We start from the raw sequence: 21,189 nt of genomic DNA, 5'->3' as shown, positions 1-21,189 counted from the left end.
AGACAGAAAATCAAATCTGATGATCAGTGTTATACAGTCCAAGAGTTAATCTGCTGCTTTGAAAAATGAAAGCAATAATATAAATTTTAACTTGGAGAAGTGTGTCTGGCTGTCTTCTGTCTGTTCTTTCCATCCTCATACTGTGGTATAGCTGCTGTTCTGGTGTTTTTGAAGTACAGGAAGGGATTTTATCAGTGCTTTCCATAAGTGCAGAGTTTTTCTGTGATGGATGCTGAAGTCCGTGAATATTTTCAAGCATTTCTGTCAACAGGAGATATGGTTTATGTCAACTCAACTAACGAACATAAGGCACACAATATGTTGCTGAAAGTCTCAAGCTGTTTCACCAGCATTTAAAAAAAAAGTTTCATGAACGTAAAATACAATTAAAAGCTCAATAATATGTAAAAAGATAAAGAAGGCTTCATTAACAATAGTCTAAAATAATTTTTCCTTAAATTAATACCACACTGAGACTAATTCCATGCGGTTGGATTTGAAACGAATTCAAGTATTAGCAACCATTTTGACTCTAACAGTCATCGCTCTGAGTAAATATGAATTTATAAAAGAAGTGATTGAAAAGTGTCTCACAAGTCTTGAAGTATATTTGGACATCACTCATGTCAGAGACAAGATGACTAAAAATACCCTATATGTTCCTATCGATTTCAATTATTGCTCTCATTATTTTCACAATTCAGTTGCTTTCCATGTGGACAGCCCATATTTAGCATTTTTCCATAACTTAGTATATTTGATTTGGTCTTTTTTTAGAAGCTTGTAATACTCTTCAGCAGAGATCAGCTTTATCTCTTATAGCTTTGCTTATGACATGATTGTTTGTAGCACGTGTACTGTCTTCTGTGCCTCTCTCTCTTTTGTCACTGATCACTTAATGGCTGTTGAAAGTATAGATCCTATCATGTGACAAACCTTTTTTTAAAAGCTTTGTGTTATGATTATTACTATTATTATTACTATGGAAAGCTAGCAATCAATTATTTGTGTGCTCTCATATTATTTTCTGGGTTGTAGATCATAAAATAATTTGGGTTGGAAGGGGCCTTTTAAAGGTCATCTAGTCCAACCCCCCTGCAGTGAGCAGGGACATCTTCAACTAGATCAGGTTGCTCAGAGCCCCATCCAACCTGACCTTGAATGTTTCCAGGGATGGGGAACCTACGGCCTCCCTGGGCAACCTGTCTTCCTTATATCCGGTCTGAATCTACCCTCCTTTAGTTTAAAACCATTACCCCTTGTCCTGTCACAAGATGTTTTCTTTCTTTTCTTGCAGTTGTTTCCATCCGTCCTATCTTTCTATCTCCTCTATCACTAACACGCTAAGAAAGGATTTACAAACATTATGAATGAAATACAGCTTTGAATAATTCTGAACTTGGTGTCTTTAGTAAAAAAAGCATTAGGTCTAGTCTGTGCTTTTCAGCTTACCATATCTGTTTACTTATCGAATGCTGGAAACATTGCAAAAGTAGATCTTAGACTTCACAAACTATCTTAAAGTTTTGCTTGAACAATTTAGAGACTGGTAAAGAACATCACTTGTGTCAAATGGTATTTTCATTGCATGATTTTCTCTACACGCTAAAAGATGAGTTTATGCACTACAAGTCAATAAATGCAGACCCTAATCAAAAATTTTGCTTGCATAGGAAAAAAATCTGCTGCATGTCATAGAGCCTTCTCTAAAAGATATTGAAATGTGATGAACCACAACCATTTTTTGATTAAGTGAGGTTTTTTCAATTTGATACTTAGAGCTATGAATATCGTTCAGTCGTACTTTCCTATCAATGACTTCCAAGTGGCTGTCGAAATCAAGATTACCTATTTTCTAGAATATTAGAACAAAAAAAAAATTCATTTCTCAAGTAATGCAGAAAGATCATAATCTGCAACTAGCAGATATGCAAAACCCTTTTCCTGCAGTGTGTGAAATTTAGAAATAAAATCTTGTCTGTCACTGTTGTATATGATTTTATGGACTGTGCTTCTGAAAATGCAACATCCTGGAGTTGTTATTTAAATAGTCATGGCCACATATTGTCCTGGACCACTATATTTATATTTTGAAATCCTTCCCCTGAATTGTTTGTCTTCACATTTTAAGATCTCTATGACAATGTTTGCACTGTCTTCCTAACTTCGGTCATTGTTTAATTTTAAAGGAACTTTCTTAGTCTAACTGATTTAGTAAAGGTTGCAGAGAATTTCCTATCTTCCCATATTTCTTTGTTTTAACTCTTACTGGCTCTTGGACAAAGATGCACAGACTTCTCCACTTGTTCCATCTGGTTTTGCTCAAATTCTGCCTCAGATCCAATTCCCAGAGTCTACTCAGGCTGTTGCTTTGTTCTTGCAAAGGGCTTTAGCTTCACAGTTTGGGATTTTTTTTTTGTTTGTTTTGTTTTAATTCTCTGTCTTTTAGAGTAAGCCTTTTGGAAATGTTGGCATCACCGCGCAAGATGTGTACTGTGCTTTATCTTTCTTGTATCCTAGTCTGGCTGTCTCTGGCTGTGGATCTAATCTGTATGTTTCTAATACATCTACATCACCATGGCAACTAGATGTCAGATACAGGGTACATAGTAACATTAAGATTTTCCTCTAAAAAGCCCTACACTCTACCACTCCTTATTCACTCCTTATTCAGCAGCTGTTGCTTAGTTACTTATGGTTGGGCTTTGCCTTTTGACAAATGTGAGACAGTAAAGGTTTGTTGATGCGCACTATCCCAGGTATAATATTAAGAGGCTGTTTGACCTGAGACACCTCTGTTAATGATGATGCCTCCCCTGCTTCCTTGTTGTTTCCAGGGGCAAGAAAGTGACAATAATTTACCAATGGCTTATAGTGGTAGAAAATTACTCTGTCTCCTCTTTTATCTTTCCTTTATCTGTATTATTGTCTCTGATGACTATTAACTACTCTGATGACTGATTAGAAGCCGTGGAGCCACCATTTTAGCTCTGCTTGTGGAGGATTGGTGGCAGCAGCTATTTAATGCTGTTATTCCTGTCCACTTGGGCCTGGGTACTAGGTAACACATACAGGATAAAGGCATATCCACAGTACACATTGGAGCTCAAATGCGAGCATAAAAGGCTACTGCAGAGTATAGAGTTGCAGATAATGAATCCTGCTGTAAGGCTCCTCATTAGCTCATGCTTGCTGCCATGCTAGTTCTGCCATGCTGTGCTCTGTGACTTCCAGCACTGGAGTCAGTGTTTCAGTGTGGTCCTGCACTGCACTTACCCACCTACCTATGTGTGAGTGGGCTCAGTGTGAATGCAGGGAGGTCTGTTGCCTCAAGTTCCATGAGCGTAAGTTCACACTGGGTCCCACTGACCACCTCTGCAGAAAATCTCAGGTTTGTATGTTCAAACTGAATTTTGTCCTCACTTGCTGCAACTCACCTCCTGTTTTACTTTGAGGGATATTACATGGGAATGGCCAATGAGAGAAATGGCATGTGAACCCTTTGATCTGTAGGGAAATGGGTGGACTACAAAGACAAAATTTTCAAGAATGAGGTGAATGAAACACAAAAGCAAAAGTATTGCTTGACTGAGAATGTGAATTTGAAGAAAGGCAATGGCAGCCTTTCTTTGAATTGGAGTGAACTTGCTGAACTTGAAGAGAGCACATTTTAGTCTAGAGTTAACTAAGACTTTTTAACTAGTTTTAACCCAAGCACTACTACTGTCTGTACTCTCAACATCTCTGATTTGAGGGCATGTTGTGTTTGGGGTGCTTACGTGAATAGAAGTCCAAGTAAATTATTTCGGATTAATTTTTAATTATTCTGGGGATTACCTACTTTACCGAAGCACCCCTTAAAGTGAAGCAAGTTCTCTTCTCACCTGCTTACAATTAACATCACCGAATGAAAAAGAAACTTTGAAATTTTCAGCTTGTCAGCACTGAAATTATAGAATCTGCCCCCAGACAGTCACAACTGCAGAACCAGTAAGGAGAGTGTTAAACCTGTTGGACTAGCTTAATTAGTCTTGCCTCATCCAGCTGCATTTGGCTTTTAAAGATTTGATGGTAACCTGTTGCTTGTTTGAAAGGTCAGTCTGTAATGCAATGGTGAAAAGCTCTTACATGAAATATACATTATATTGTGGGATAAAAAGGGACTGGTATGAATTATCATTTAGAAATACATTCTTTTAATTTAAGAAAAGTTTGAAATTAACTTTCTCCAAAAATAATTTATAAACATAATTCTTCCTTTTTGTGAGACTGAAGTGTTTTTTTGTTGCCTTATGGATCAGTTTCCTACCTGAAGCACAATTTAGTGCCCAAAGCCAGGTGTTATTTATTAATGTGTCTGTCTGCAAAAAGATTCATGATTCTTTTTCCTTCAGCAGAAACAGGAATAAATTCCACCCAAGCAGGTTTAAGAACCATCAGTTAGGCATCATTGTCCTGTCCCAAAAGCAGTTGCCTTTGTCTTGCACCACGTACAAAGAAATTTAGTTGCTTTAAACATACACAAGGTGTCCTCCTCCTTACCTTTATTCTCTGCATTTTGAGTTTGGAAAAATATTGGTTTTGAGGTTTTTGTGGTGCTCTTTTCCTTTTCTGTGTAATCACTGTGTAACCTGAAGAAAGGTTTGAGCCTATCAAAAAACCCCGAACCAACAACAAAGAAAGACCACACCATACATCTATTGCCTTGCCTACAGCTGTATACAGGATGTGTCTGTAAATATATATATATAATACACTAAACATGTTATTGGTATTATATGCCTAATTATTCTTTCAGAGCAGTTATTTCCACTTTCTATCTGTGTCTGTGGAGAATTTCTTGTAGTCTTTTGCTCATCATTAGCCTCTGGTAGTAAAGGTAATATGCTTTTAAAAAATAATGAAAATTAATTATAATTGGTTTGTTCTCTTTTTAATTGCTACCTTTCCTTACTTGTGTTTATTTCATTATTTGAATGAGAAAAAGCAATCAGGGGGACGGGGTATGTTCTGTTATTGACTTAACAAACAGAAAAAAGGACACAGGCTATCTTTTAGTGTGGAATATATTGATGAAAAAAATCTCATGATTCAATACAAGATTATTTCTAATGGACCTAGTCTATATGCTAGGAATATATTGGGGAGATTTATTTGCTTTTCAGTTTATTTTGATTTATTTAAAGATTTTTCTAGACTTTATTTTCTCCATGAACTATGTTGGAAAAGCACTCTTAATCTGTAAACTTAGTGGTAATCAATGTAATAATTCTGGGTTTCTGTAAACCTTTAGAACTGAATATGCAAAAACATTTGCTTACATTGTTGTATGGCAAATGCAAAAATTGTAGCTTTCGTTTAGCATGGAGAGGAGAAGATTGACATTTGACAGTCATAGAAGTTCATCTAAAGATACATTTTATTCATTTCATATCCTATTTTAGAATACAGTAATAATTTGTCTCTCCATCCTGCTACATAACACAGACCCTTCTTTGATTTTTCTTGGATCTGTGTTGTGTGAAGGGACAAAAGAAGGCTTGCTCTTCTGGTCAAGTATTAGTATGCTTGGCTAGAATATAAACTCTTTCAAAATATTGTTTGCCTAAAAACTTACAAAGACATTTTTACACTGTACTTTGCTTATGTAGGTGTCTTTCTTGAAGCTTTTATTTGGCACACTCCTGAAGGAGCAAATAGTGTTTAAGAATCCATAACCAATTTTGTAATGTTATTTATCCCAAGATGCATTTGTGCATCTGCTCAGTGTTTTCAGCATGTTTTAATACGAGCTTCGGAGGTTTTGAACCAGCTGAACATTTTCATATCTGTGAGGCTTTTCCCAACTATTTTTTGTTTGAGTAAAACTTCCATTCTACTCAAATTGTGCAAACGGTCTTTTGTGCAAGGAAGAAGCGTTACACAAGGATTATAGAGCTCTACAGCAGCAAGGGCTGGTTGATTTGAGAGGATGAGACAATGACTTGTCATACTAATAGATAAGTGTGCTGTCACATCTGATACTTGCATACTCATACTATGTTGATACTTCCAGGAATGTAGCAGTAGAGCTTTAGTTTTTTTGTAGCCCAGTACGACTGTATTGCATTTTATATGCTAAAACATTTCTCTCTAAAGGTTCTTATGCCTCCATTTGTTGTATGCATGAGGCACAATGCATTGATAAAACTAGGATGTCTTTAACATCTCTTGGTCAAAACATTATTTGTTGGTCCTTACGGCACTGTGTCGTGTAACTAAATGTCCTGTAACTAGCTTGCCCTATTTCTGTATTTCCATCTCTCTCTGAATATCTGAGCAATAGGAATTAGATATTTATTATGAAAAGTTAGTTTATAGGCTTGCATGGTCTTGTGTGTTAAATGGCTTTTGTAAAGATTTGTGAACAGGTCTGTCCATGAGAAATTTCTGTAAGGATGACTTTTATTTCCAAGGCTGTGCCTTGCCTTTGTCATATATCACTTTGACAACACCTCTGCTAAAATTGTCCCTTTTGGTATGTTGTGAGTTAAAGATTTTACAGCACAGTTGGCTTCATTTAGCAGCAGTCATCTTTGCTTTCTTTCCCTCTAATTTGCAGCGTGTTACGCTGGCTTCCTGTATTGTTTGTCATGACACTTTTTGCTGCCCTGTCACTTGCAGAGGTTTAGGTTTCCTGGTTGCTGGTAGTCACTATTCCATCAGCCTGTGCAGAAGTTTCTTCTTGCCATGTGTCAGAACTGGCTCTTTTTTCAGTATTCAGGACTTGTTTTGCCTCTGTGATGAAACTGCAGTGCCTATAGGGTCTCTATTCAGTTTGGTTAACTTGTATGTTCTGAGTATTTGTTTTCTCTTTCCCATTTGGAAAACTCTTTCTAGCAGGGGTTTTTCATGCTGTTTGCCCTGTCTCTCAGTCACACCCTGGCATCCTAGAGTTCTGTAGTGTGGTATTTTCTTACCGATCTTTCAGGTTTCATATTATTCAGTTTGTATCCTGCAAAAATGTGGAAGTGAGTGTGTTTTTCTGAAAATACAGAAATATCCTGGTATCTGTGGTCACACTAATTTATGGAGTGATTATCTGTCAGGATTACTGGGGTTTGACTTTAGGTCTCCAGAGCTAAAGGCCTCAGCAATTGCTGGTTAGGCAACCCTATTCTGTTAGGCTTGTGTTAGTGTTAGGTGTAACTGCCCCATGTGCCTGCTCCTGTGACAGCAGCTCTATTAAGGCAGCATCTTTCTAGTTCTTCCTCAGATGGACAGTAACTGAAGCCTTTGACTTTTGTGCCAAGTTCCTTCTTCAATTTTTTAAAAAAGTAATACTTTCTATTCATAGATCCTGCTCGCGTGCTGTTTCTAGAGCTTTGCTCTAACCAATTCACAGATCTGTCCATGTACTGGTTGGTTTTAGCTGTTACATCTGATAAGTTAAGCAGGGTCAAACCAGGTCGGTACCTGAATGGGTGACCTCAAAGCTACACTGATTTGCTGCAGGACATTTTTAATTATTCATTAGGTGGCAGGCTTTTAGCAGAGTCAGAACTGAATCTTTATCCCAGAATGGTGTTAGTGAGGAGTTTGCAGCTGTAATTCTGACTTTCAAACGAACTCAAGTTAAATCTCAGACCACCTTGCTCACAAAAAGACCCCAAACCTTCTCATGAAACTCAGCATAAAAGTAAACACATCTGGCCATATTCCAGTTCTTTTGCTGCCACTTCAAAGGAGAAGGGGAAGGTTATTAGGGCAATGTTGGAAGCTGAAACAACTAAATGCCTACTACTATGCCTCTACACAGTCAGGCTCTTGAATTCTTTACCACCCCATATACTTATGAGGAGTGAATGTGATTTCTGACATTGGCAAATGGTTCTCAGCACATGAAGCAAAATGGACAAACACCTTTTGTGTCTACAGATGGCCAGATGCTTTGATCTGTGAGCTGATGCATCCACGTTACCCACTGGAGGCAGGGGGAGGGGAAGAGTGAGAAAAAACCAAAGGCAGTTGCCAAAATTGGCATCCGGCCCCAGTTCTTGAATATGTTGGACCACCCTGAAAAGCATTCATATTAGTGTTGAGTAGTATAATTATTAGATTTTTGGTGTATATCCCAGCAAGTATGTGATTTTGTTATTTAGTCTGGTCATATTTTAAAGAATATGTTGTCAGTGTCATCAAAACTAAGCTAATATTGTTGCTATCTTTGAGCCAAAAGGGTGCTGGATTTTGCATTCCTTTTCCAGTGCTTGGTTCTGTAGGCTGCTGTGCTCGTACTGCTTTGTTGTATGGCAGTACTGCTCTGCAATGTTAGGGGATGCCCTTGAGGTCGTCAGATATTACAAGAAGATACACCATTTTGGATGCCAACATCTCTGACAGCTTTCCAGGAGAAATTAATGATTATATTACAATGGTAATATAATAGGGGGAAAAAACTTAATAACCACTGGTAACATTTTTTTTTTTTCTTGGTAATAAAGCAGAGTATGGCAAGAAAGAGAAGTATTCTGCATTTTCTTCATAGTCACTGAGTTCCTCAGTGGTCTCCCTTGTTTTCTATACAGATTGCTGGAATTATTAGAAAGCAAAATGTGTCATATATGTATTAGTTTCATTCCACAGACTTATTCTACTCTAGATATTTGTATGGCTGCTGTGAATTAAAATACATATCATTATAGTGCTAACCTTCGGCATGCTGTTGCGCATCTTTCAGTCTGCACACCTTCGTTGCCTTTGCTGAGACTTCAGACCTATTTCTTTGGGTCAGCAGTATCTATGACAGCAACTTAACTGCTACATGCATTTGTACTGTTCTTTGGCAATTATGTTTCAGATTCATGTCACTGCACCTATTTGCCTGGGGGTTGGTTTTATATTAAATATCAGTAAAAACAGGTAACAGCTACACAAACAGCAGTGGAGCAAAATCCCATATACTTGCAAGCCAGCCCATCTAAAAGGCAAGGGAAAGGGAATATTTTAATTATATTTTAGCTATTACTGCCAGGAAGCAAAAACTGAAATTATGTTTCAAGAACTGTGGCAGAAGCTATTTCCAACTGTTTTCTTTGAGCCCCATAACGTCACATTAATGATTTTGCATTTATATTAAGCTTTATTTTCTACTCTTTTCCTCCCTCCCCAAATCTCTATATATTCACAAGTGTTAATTTACCACTCCTAACATATAGCTATTTTGGGGATGCAGATGACATTCACCAGTAATACAAAAGCTTAAGAATACTGATTCTAAATGAAGTAGTTGGGGCAATTTAAGCAATTTAGTGTAATTACTAAAATTGGAAGTTTCCAGAACTACAAGGTTAGCATATAGGTTAGTAGAAGATCAGACTGTAAAATGTTAATGAAGCTACATGGTCAGGAACTCAGTTGTATTTAGGACGGTGCATGTGAATAGAGGAGCATCCACATAACAATCATTGGCAAACTCAGAACAAGGAGCTCATAGAATCATAGAATCATTAAGGTTAGAAAAGACCTCTAGGATCAGTCCAATCATCAACCCAACACATGTTTGAAATCCTTCTGCCTGAAGATACTGTAGGCAGTAAAGACACGTGATTTCCACATGAAGTCTGTAGGCCTGCGGTTTTGTACTGTGAATAATTTTTTTTAAGGATTTAACTGAGTGATACCTTATTTGCTGTTTTATAAAAATGGTTGATGTATAAAAAGTAACATGGTATATTGTAAAAAGAACAGCCAGCATAATAATAGATATGTAGGGTGTAGGAAGGTAGTGAATTATCACCGGGTTTCGTTTTGAAGGAACTCAGTCATCATAGATCACATTCTAATTTTGCCCTTTTATTTAAAATACCTGCTTAATGCTCCTTTCAGCTAGAAAATTCATATTAGTTTCAGAGTCACTGCATTGATGTTTATGGTGATCAGCAGTTGGACGAGTAGTGATTAGTGTTGTCAACCTAATGCAACCTAATGCAGACTCAACCAATCGTGCTTAAGGAAAAATTCCTGATTGTATTTCCATGGAGTTCTCTAATCTGTAGTACAGATATATAAACATCTTAAGTGGCTCATTATAATTTGGCTTAAAAAAGTAATCCACTACTGTGGTGGCATAGATACTTTAATATGATTTTTTTAAAAGTAGCTTTATATATGTATTTTTTTAATATAAATACATTTTTTCAAGTGTCACCAGCAGGATTTCATATTCAGTTTAGAGCTTAATAGCTGTACAACTGAAGTTGTCCTATGACTTTATAGAGCTGGAGTGTATATAGAATTTAAAGGAAATTATCATTGGGTTGGAAGGCAGAGTGAAGGTTCTGCTTAGATGAGTGGCACTATAGCACAGATTCATTAGGAAAGGGCATTAAAAATTAGCCTCTGAGGAATCCAGGACAAAAGACATCTGATGAACTGCTGATATTGTAAAATACTATGGAACAACATGCAGTCTTGGAATGAGATCTGACTGTGAGTTGCTAAGGACCACTACAGTTTTATACATAAATTAAGATAGAATTATTCTGTTTGATTGGTTTGGCTTTTCACCTTTTCACTAATCCTGATGGTTGAAGGGTTTGTTGTCCTATAGAGACTGAGGAAAGGTTCCTTATTTTTCCTCTAAACAGGCTTTTCTAGCAACACTTCAAAGAAAAAAACCAAACCAAAACCAACCCTCTGAACTATGTTGCTCTTTTTAAGGATGACTTGAACTTATCACTTTATCTCAGTATCGTAATGCTGAGTCAATATCGCCACTGTGCTTTTGTGCTTTTTAATGATTCAGATACTCCGCCAGAACTTGTGTATAGAAGCATAACCAGAATAACAATATTTTAACTAGTACTGGGAAGTTCCAGAGGACTGAGAGTAGGATTTTCATTTTAGTGCTTCACTTCTCATGTAATGTCTAAATGCTGAACAATGGATCAAAATTTTGGGGTGCTGAAATAGGTGCATATTTTTACAAACGGGAGATAGATCCCAGGATAGGCAGTCTTGACAGTTAATTAATGATGTCTTAATCACAGCTTGTTGTTGGAGTAACTGCAGACTTGGAAACAACTGGACGATGGATTTTTCCAGCTAGGCAAAACTGTAGTAGTACTGTTGGACTAGTGACATTGGTTTGCTTGATATGTGTCTAGTTGGGCAGATTTTAAATCTCATCTTCTAGAGAAACAAGTAACTATAATAGGCATGTTTTAAAAGTATCTGTTTTGTTGACCTTGTTTTTTTTCAGGAGTCCATCTATATAAACCTACATATTTAGATGAAAACAACATTCAAAGATTTGTAGCTGAGATATTTCCCTTTTTCTGCTGTTTTTCTTGATGAATGTAAGGAAAGATAACAATTCACCTTTTTTCCACTCCATTAAAATCACATTCTAAGCAGTCTTCTGAAATCAGTACAGTGACATTATTTTGCAAGCTAATGGAAGCATTATTTCAAATACTTGAGCAAATGTTACTGTGTATTCATGTATGCACACTTTTACAAATTATATAATACATCTGTGATTGTAGTTCTGTTTTTTCCTTTCTAAACTGCCAACTTCACATACAGATTGAATTGGGAATATAGTGTATCTTAACTGTTTCTCATCTTTCAAAATTCAGAGTTTGAAATTGAGTAACTTTTTAAGATATGTTCATTTATTTCTGATTTCCTACCGTCTAATCAAATCTGCAGTTTATTTTCAACATCAAGAATTTGCTTTTCATTTCATTCTATGGGAATCAAAAAAAATGAGATAATTGTTGTGAAATCTGTGTCCAGTGTTTCCCAAATAATGGCAAGCGTTATTTGCCATGCGATTTTGTGTTTGTACATATATCATAATTCAGTCAAGTGTGAAATAAAAGGTATTTCACTTTCTGTTCCTACACATAAACTTTCAGATATAGTAAGAATGGTCTTACCAAGTTGAAGACTTGGGACATGGGATGTTCCATGCGCTTAGGGAAAGTAAATTGAGTAAATAATCTATTATCAGATTGACTCATTTATGTTCTCCAGAATAAGCAATACAGTAGTTCCAGACAGATGGTCTAATGAGAAATTTTCACTTATCTAAGAAACGTACCTGGTGTCTCTTCTGTATTTTAACCATTCTTTCATTATTGAAGTGTATCATTTATTTTGAATCACTTACTTGACAAAGAAAATCAAAAAATGTTCTGCAGTACTTTGCAGTCACTAGATTTTTGGGTACTGGATAAGCTGAAGATGATAGAGTTCAAGGGCTTCTATTTAGGGAAAATCACTTTCCTCTGTTTTGTTTTGTTGCCTCCTCCCCCTGCCCAGATCCAGCCATCGTAAATGGAGTTTATTGGTCAGAATCTTTAAATAAGGTGTTTGTTGATAATTTTGATCGTGACCCTTCTCTCATCTGGCAGTACTTTGGAAGTGCAAAAGGATTTTTCAGACAATATCCAGGTAAGAAGAATACAAGTTCTTACATAGAATACAATAAAGAATGCTATGGCTGCAAATTTCCACTGAGTATTTTCATAAATAATGACTTTCACAGATACTTGCAGGTTTGATTTTACTTTATCTAGTTTTCAGAGAGAGTCATTTCTAATCAACATTTACAACATTCTGAGTTTTTTCTACCAATTTTCATTTGGAGGTGAAGCCCCCAGGATAAATCATGTACTCGTATATATTCCTACTCAGATATATGTATACACGCATATGAAAAATAACTTCTAAACAGACTGTGGAGAAGGAGGGCAAAAGGACTAGACCCTTTATCTAGTATTGAACTTAGTGTGCTCTATTGATGTGTATGGTAAGACTTAATTATAATTTATTGTTCAGTTTTTAGACGTCCACTCAACTTGACCTCTTTACACTTAAAGATTTCAAAAACTTGTTTTAAAGTTTACTTTCATATCAGTTGTAATAAAGGCAATTAGATGACATGTCTTATTTCTCTAGAAATAGCTTAAAATGTATATTTTTACCTATTAAGTTTTATGTTTAATCCCATACCAAATTTACCACATATTAAATAAGCTGAAAAGTTAAATAAACTGATAGTCAGTTTCTCTAACTTTGGATCAGGCTTATAGTGGGAACTGTTCCTTTAGCTGACATGGTTTAATAGCCCATATTCTTTTAAGTCTGAAGTCTTAAGTTTAATGTGAGCAAGTTTAGTATAAGCCTGTATGTCTCAAAGTAACTGAAAGTAATGGCTACTACATCTGTGTTAATTCTAGATTATAGTTCACTTCTCAAGCTCCATGATATTTCAAAGGCAGAAACAATGTTTGTCCTTATTTAAAGGCAGTTTTTTGTTTTGTGCTAGAAAATGAGTGTAAAAAGCAGGCAGGTTAGCCCTGTCATGTTTTTTTTTTTTTGATCAGAGATGTTTTTATTATATTTCTTTTGACTCACAACTGGGAGATATTACCTTCCCTGCAAGCAAAACATCAGGTGTATGACCTGTGAGTGAAGCAGTTAGTATTACAAGACCTGTTTTGATCAGCCATGGGTAGTAAGTGCTCAAGGACTTGGCAAGCATGTGATGAAGCTTAGCAGCACCAATGACCAAGTATGACAATACTTCAGTGACACTAGTATGATGAACATAGTAGGCTTCGAGAGGTTTTCACCTTACAGTAGGCTAAAAAGTAGAAAAAAACATTGTTTCTGGTGGCTCTTTTTTATTTTTTTTCTAGCATTTCCTATGTTATAACACTATTGCCTGTTGAAGTATGAAACTCCATTAACTGCTAATTTGCCCCAATACCGCAGATACATTTTGAACAGGTACTGTGAAAATGTTGTAATTTAATCTTTTTATATTTTTTTTTAAACAGGAATTAAATGGGAACCTGACGAGAATGGAGTCATTGCATTTGACTGCAGAAATAGAAAATGGTAGGCGATAGATGACTACCAGTGTTTAATAAAATTGAAAAGAAGAAAAGTTCAGTATTTAAAAGAGCAAGTTCTTTTGTCTTTTGTATTAGGTACATCCAGGCAGCAACTTCTCCAAAAGATGTCGTAATTTTAGTAGATGTCAGTGGCAGTATGAAAGGGCTTCGTTTGACTATTGCGAAACAGACAGTTTCATCTATTTTGGATACCCTTGGAGATGATGACTTCTTCAATATAATTGCTGTGAGTGTCTCAGGATTTTTCTTCCTTTTTTTTTTCCATCATTTGTTGCTATCTGTCATACTTCACATCACACAACACACTTGAAAAATTTTGAAGGCAGGTGATGGATGTAAGGTGACCACCGAACCAACTGGATAGACACTGTAATCTTCCAATGCAAACTACTTCAGGTGACAGTGTTTTCAAACTGTTTTTCTATAAGTTGCAATCTGAAACCCCTTAAATAAATTGAGTTTGGGACTTGCAAAGAATAGTAATCTGTTTTGTAGTTCACCTTACCCTTCTACATTACCTTAATTTTTAATTTTGGGGTATGTCCTCCTCCCCTGACACCCTGCCTCTGCTTTTTTTCCCCCTCCTGGCATCTTCAGTACAGTGCAAACTGCAAAATGGTTAATATGTAAGAATTAATAGAACCAGATCTTAGCTTGTATGGCAAGATAAAATGGCAACATAGTTCATCATTGTTCATGCCTTCCTCAGTGCAAATCTGAAAAGTATGTATGTATAAGTCATGCAGAGGTATTACCAGTGCTTTTTAGCAGTGATAAATTAGATCATCATTAGTTCCTGTTATTTGTGTGTGATAGTTAGTTTTCCATGGTACAGGTGTATGTTTTAAATCTATGACGAGAGGATAGTTTCACAGTATTTGAGAGTAATGGGATTAATCACGTAGGTGAGGATGGCTTTAAAAAGTCCAAAACTGACATCAAAGCTATGATTTGGCTTACAGATGAGGAGGGGGTCAGGGAGGACATATTGGTAGTGTTATAAATTCTCCTTTGCTGATATTCTTTTGCTAATACTTTCTAAATATATGGTTTTATCATATGCATGAATAGTAAAAATGTCTTCAAACTCTTGAATGTTAAGGAGGACTTTGGCCTCACTTTGCTACAAGGAAAGTGCCCTTTGTGTACCAAAAATGACCCCAGTGACCCCAGTGCAAATCACTGAGTTTGTATGGAGAATGAATTAGAGATGCCTGAAGTGTATGTGCATTTACTGTTGTTTTAACAGCGAGCAGTTAGTTCAGAATATCTTTCATATTAATCTCCTTGCATGGTAATTGCATAATTAGCAGAAACTCATGAAGGAGAAAGACATAATTACAAATTGTGTCAAAAAAAAGTTTACTGTCCTTCAAAAACTTTGTGATTAACTGTAATCTAAATAACTTCCATAAGTTGAAAGACTGTTTCAGCTGAGTAATTATTGAGATACTTGACCAGCCATTTTTGGTGTATAATCTCTGTGTTTATCAGTAGTTGTGACAGTTACTGTGAATGATATTGGAATAAAATATGTGGTTTTTTTTTAAAGTGAAGTTTTTTACTTTGGGAAATCCAAAAGGCTCACCTATAACAACAAAAAAAAGTAAAAATATATGCAGCTAGAATGCAAAGTAATGATTTTTCTTAAGTAATACAGCAGAAATACTGTGTAAATACTTTAAAAAGCAGGTATGAAATAACTCAATGTCATTTTTTTCAGTTTAAACTTTAATTGAAAATGAACTGAGCCGTGTCCAACACAGCATGGAGTCACAGAATTTTTATGTAATTTATTGACAGTTAACACAATCTTGTGATCACTGATTCGGATATTGGGAAAAGGAAAGAAACGCCCTGTTGAGCCTTTCCTCCCCCTTGCCTAGGCTCAGCTTCTGTCCGACACCTCCCCTCCCAGCACCCTGGTCTCAGCACCCCTTACCTTCACTGCTGGTTTTACTCCCTGCCCTCTCCTGGGTGAGGTGCTGGGTGTTGCAGGAGGTCAAGGTCCTGAGTAGGCCGCTGTCAGCAGCTCTGTGCTTATTAGTTTCTTACTGTTGCTCTTTGCTGCTTACTGGTTTTCCTCTGCTGCATTTTGCTTTTCCCTTCATTGTGGGTCACCCATGGACCACAGTTCCTCAGGGGTGTCCCTGCCCCAGTGTGGGCCACCTGCAGACCATGGTGTCCAGAAGCACACCCCTTTCAGCATGACACTTTTCCAGCTGTGTTTCCAAATGTTTCTAGCCCCTGATGGCTTCTTCCTTAAGCCTGCCTTTGTGAGGATGCTGCGCCCTCCTTGGGCTTGCTTGCTTTTTTAGGATGAATATGTTTGTTTGCTGAAATGAGTAGAAATAGAAAGTACAGAAATAAAAAATGAGAATGCGATTTTATTCTTACTAGCTCAGCTGTTTAATTTCATTAGGACATTGAGGGTTTAGTTACTGTGCAAATATGAACATGAAATTACTCACTGCATTGAAAGAGGTGCTGCAGAAACACCAGGGAAAACAAGGAGACCATGACAAGACTGTCAATGAGTGGGAAAAGTGCTGTCCCATCACCTTGAACGTATCTTGGAAGAAGTTTCTAAGGAGTTGTTTTGGACTAGATGTCACAATAAAATCCTTGCTGTCTCACAAAAAGGGGGGCGGGGGGTAGTAAAGAAAACGCAGTATTTGTTTGCTTGAAAATGTAACAAACTCATAACAGAGTCCAGTGCTGTGGAGAAGGGAGTGGATGTTTCAATGAGGAATGGTATAGGTAGCCTGGGCCTGGATTACGGACTCCTTTTAAAGTTTGGTGTGTTAGAGGAAGACATAGCGAGGGTATGCAGTAAAGCCAGGGTTACTATGATCTAAATTATCAGCAAAAATTACTTCTGAAGCACTGTTGTGTGTAAGTGCCAGTGGGGTAAATGATCTTTGTCAAGACCAGAAAGGATGTTTCAGTGATCAAAACATGAGACAACAAAGCCCATGCAAGAGGTTTCTTGGTGTGAAAGTGCTGAAAATACCATATATCTTTTATCCATAGACCAATGTTTGAGTGAGACTATTGTAACATAGATCTGTGCGTATATAGCAAGTTTCTGTATCTAGAACTGGCCAGCTGTGCAGTATGTGCAACAATAGATCCGCTGTGCCTAAATATTGAAGACTAACTCTTCAGAGAGCATACAGCTGATACTTGTTCGTAGAGATTGCTCTTCTGAAAGGCCTGTCCAAATTGTTGCTCTGTGAGGACTGTTGGACATCTGGAAGTCTGAGCAAATGACCAAGTACCTCTTTCTCTTCCCAGACCAAAATCTGAGGAGGAATAAGAGCTTTATATGAGAAATCTGGATAAACAATACATGTCTTAGATGCAGTGAAAGTTTTGAGCCTGGATGATTGTTGGGATGGTTTTATTGTCATGATTTAACCCTAGCCAGCAACCAAGTACCATGCAGCTGCTTGCTCACTCCTCCACAGTGGGATGGGGGAGAGAATTGGAAGACTAAAAGTGAGAAAACTCATGGGTTGAGATAAGAACAGTTTAATAATTGAAATAAAATTAAGTAATAGTAGTAGTAATAATCATATACAAAGCAAGTGATGCCCAATACAATTGATCACCACCTGCTGACCAATGCCCAGCTCATCCTTGAGCAGCAATTGCCGCCTCCTGTCCAACTCCCTGCAGCTTATATACCGAGCATGATGTCATATGGTATGGAATATCCCTTTGGCCATTTGGGGTCAGCTGTCCTGGCTATGGTCCCTCCCACTGAAAAAGTCCTTGACTAGTGTAAGCACTGCTTAGCAACAACTAAAACATCAGTGTGTTATCAACGTTATTCTCATACTAAATCCAAAACGCAGCACCATACCAGCCACTAGGAATAAAATTAACTCTCTCGTGGCTGGAACCAGGACAATTATGCACAGTGATTAATGGAACAAATACTTGCAACAGAAGGCTTCTATGAGGAACTAGGTCTGGAATTAGGAGCCTCCCCTGTTCCTCCATTCTCAAAAGAAGGGAGGACCCTAAAGCATGCCTGCAAAAGAAGGAAACAACAGGTCAAATAGTGATGAAGAGTGTGAGAGAGGACTTACAGATGAACAACAGCCAGAATGAAGCAAGTGGAAAGGTTATGCAAGCAGATGAGAAACTTTTGTGGTTGTTACCATAAGAAGAAAGAGCACTTTAAAATTAGCCAAAAGAGAAGATGAGGTTTGAGAAGCTGGACTAATGTAAGACAGGGTACTGTTGACAGTGGGGGTCAAGGACAGAAAGGAATTGAGCATTGAGAAAATCAGTATCTATGTCAATGAAAGAGGAAAAAACAGAACTTAGCAGATGAAAAAGTGAAGTCTGAACAGCATTTGTGCAAAATTTGTGGTTATCAACTTTTATTATATTTTTTATTCTCCCTTTATAATATTTCACTACAAAAAGTTTTAAAAGCTTTTCAATTTACTTTTCAGGTTATTGTTATTTTCATGTATATTGTTATACATTTCAGACTTCCATACACAAAAAGACATTTAGGATTCTCACTAACTATTATGGGAATTATGGTCACTACATACTAACATACTAACTCAATTAGCACTTATAAATAAGCAGTAGGATAGCAAAAAACCAAACCAAAACCAAAACAAAAAACCCACAACCCAAACAAAAAAACCAAACAAAACGAAACCCAGCCAAGAACAAAACCCAAAAGCCACCAGCAGTACATTAGCTGGGTTGTTTCATATCCATTTGATTTTTCAATAAATATACTTTTAACTTCATATGTATATATAGCAGAAAGCAGAATTCGGTACAGGTCTTTCTAGAGAATAAACATAAAAGGTTAAAGTTAAAAATCATTTTACCTTTCATGGGTAGGTTGTTGCAAAATCTATCTGGAATTGATGGTCTAGTTGATTGAATTGCAAAAAACTGTTGAAATACAAGAGCAATTTTGTGCTGCCTATGTTAAAATTTAAGGTCAGTTCACTGGTGCATGAAAAGATGCCTGCAACAACAAGGGAAAAAGCATGTTTTTCCAATTCACTTTGAAGTATAATTCCAAGTCATGCATTAAATTAACAATATTATCATAAAATGAGTACTAATTTTGCCAAATGCTGAGATTTTAAAAATGCTTTTATAAAAATGTAAACTCTACATTAAATTAACAAAATATTAACTGAGCTAAGAATGTGAAATTAATCTTAATGCTTTAGTCACACTATTTTGGCAGAATTGATTAGAATAAAAGTATTTGTTAAGTCAAAGCACAGTAGTGTAGTTCTTTGTTTTTAATTTGTAGAGTTTTTTATTATAAATGGTTTCTGTGTAGTCTCCTCTTTGGAGTCCTTGTAGTTACACAGAATAGATTATGGATAAACTCACTTTTCAGCCTGCCTGAACAATCACACAGAATCACAGAACCCCGGGTTGGAAGGGACCTCAGGGATCATCTAGTCTAACCTTTCTAGGAAGAGCACAGTCTAGACAAGATGGCCCAACACCCTGTCCAGACGACTCTTGAAGGTGTCCAACATGGCCGAGTCAACCACTTCTCTGGGGAGATTATTCCAATGGTTGACTGTCCTCACTGTGAAAAATTTTCCTCTCATCGCCAATCGGAATCTCCCCAAGAGCAACTTGTGTCCATTCCCCCTTGTCCTCTCCATGTGACTCCTTGTAAAAAGGGAGTCTCCATCTTCTTTGTAGCTGCCCCTTAAGTACTGGTACATGGGGATGAGATCCCCTCTGAGCCTCCTTTTCTCAAGGCTGAACAAACCCAGTTCTCCCAGCCTATCTTCATATGGCAGGCTTCCAAATCCTTTGATCATCTTGGTGGCCCTTCTCTGGACCCCTTCCAGCCTGTCCACATCCTTTTTGTATAGCGGGGACCAGAACTGCACACAGTACTCCAGGTGTGGCCTGACAAGCGCTGAGTAGAGTGGGACAATTACTTCTTTATCTCTGCTGGTGATGCCCTTTTTGATGCAACCCAGCATCCTGTTGGCCTTCTTGGCTGTAGCAGCACATTGTTCACTCATGTTGAGCTTCCTGTCCACCAGGACCCCCAGGTCCCTTTCCACAGAGCTGCTGTCTAGCCAGGTGGATCCCAGTCTGTGCCGCACTCCTGGATTATGTTTTCCCAGGTGCATGACCTTACATTTATCCTTGTTGACATTTATCCTTGTTGAACTTCATAAGGTTCTTGCTGGCCCACTCTTCCGGCCTATCCAGATCTTCCTGCAGAGCAGCTCTCCTTTCTGGAGTGTCTACTTCTATGCTCAATTTGGTGTCATCTGCAAACTTCATCAGGCTACACTTGATCCCATTATCCAGATCACTTGTAAAGATGTTGAATAACATTGGGCCCAATATTGGTCCCTGGGGGACTCCACTGGTGACAGGTTGCTGCTTGGAAAAGGAACTATTACCACCACCCTTTGGGTGCGGCCTGTCAGCCAGTTCCCCACCCGCTGCACAGACCACTTGTCTAGGCCATAACACATCAATTTCTCCAGGAGGAGACTGTGGGGGACCATATCAAAGGCCTTGGAGAAGTCCAAGTAGACAATGTCCACCTCCCACCCCATGTCCACCAGGCAAGTCACTTTGTCATAGAAGGCCACCAGGTTTGTCAAGCACGATCTGCCCTTAGTGAAGCCATGTTAGCTTTTCCCAGTCATGTGCTTCAACTGACTTGTGATGGCCCCCAGGAGGATTCGTTCCATAACTTCCCCAGGGAATGAAGTAAGGCTGATGGGCCTATAGTTACCCAGATAATCAGATTCTGTACAGCTAATGTGTGAGCAGGCTGAGAAAGAGAAAGGCAGCTAATCACCATTTGATTGCTCCAAGCAGTAGGCTTTGCTTCTGTGCCACTTGTTGCACATGGTAACACTGCTGAAACTTTGGGAATACCAATTCTTTGTTCCTTTTCTGGATTGGCTTCACTGTTGGATCTTAGGCTGGGCTGTATTGGACACCCAAGTATGCCTAATATAGCATGAAATCTTTTATCTGTGTATTGTTGCACAGTAAAATGTTAATTTAATTTACTCCTGGCAAATAAACATTTCTGGCAAAGGGAAAATACGAAAAATGCTAAGGAAAATGTAAACTACTTGTGTAAGTGTGGTAGAACCATATATATCTCACATTTTCAGAACACAAATAGCATCTGATTATATAATGTAGGTCAGCAACTGTCTGACTAGCTATATGGTTCCTCCTAGTTCAGATTGTAGCCCACTCATTTTATTTTATGCCTATTGTGCAA

The 21,189-nt window shown here is 37.6% G+C and overlaps 1 protein-coding gene across 2 annotated transcripts in view; it reads left to right on the top strand.

Moving 5' to 3' along the window:
• Window positions 1-21,189, top strand: part of CACNA2D3 (calcium voltage-gated channel auxiliary subunit alpha2delta 3) — a 486,549-nt gene that overhangs the window by 194,456 nt on the left and 270,904 nt on the right. For both annotated transcript variants that reach the window (XR_012661052.1, XM_075096179.1), the window contains exons 6-8: window positions 12,310-12,441; window positions 13,833-13,893; window positions 13,986-14,136. Coding sequence is in view for 1 of the 2 variants with exons in the window: in XM_075096179.1 (XP_074952280.1) it covers window positions 12,310-12,441; window positions 13,833-13,893; window positions 13,986-14,136 (344 nt within the window). In the remaining variant the exon portion in view is untranslated. The remainder of the gene's footprint in view (window positions 1-12,309; window positions 12,442-13,832; window positions 13,894-13,985; window positions 14,137-21,189) is intronic.

Source organism: Phalacrocorax aristotelis, chromosome 6 (genome assembly GCF_949628215.1).
Source record: "Phalacrocorax aristotelis chromosome 6, bGulAri2.1, whole genome shotgun sequence".
In the NCBI taxonomy this organism is placed as follows: Eukaryota; Metazoa; Chordata; class Aves; order Suliformes; family Phalacrocoracidae; genus Phalacrocorax; species Phalacrocorax aristotelis.
This window is presented reverse-complemented; position numbering and strand designations above follow the sequence as displayed.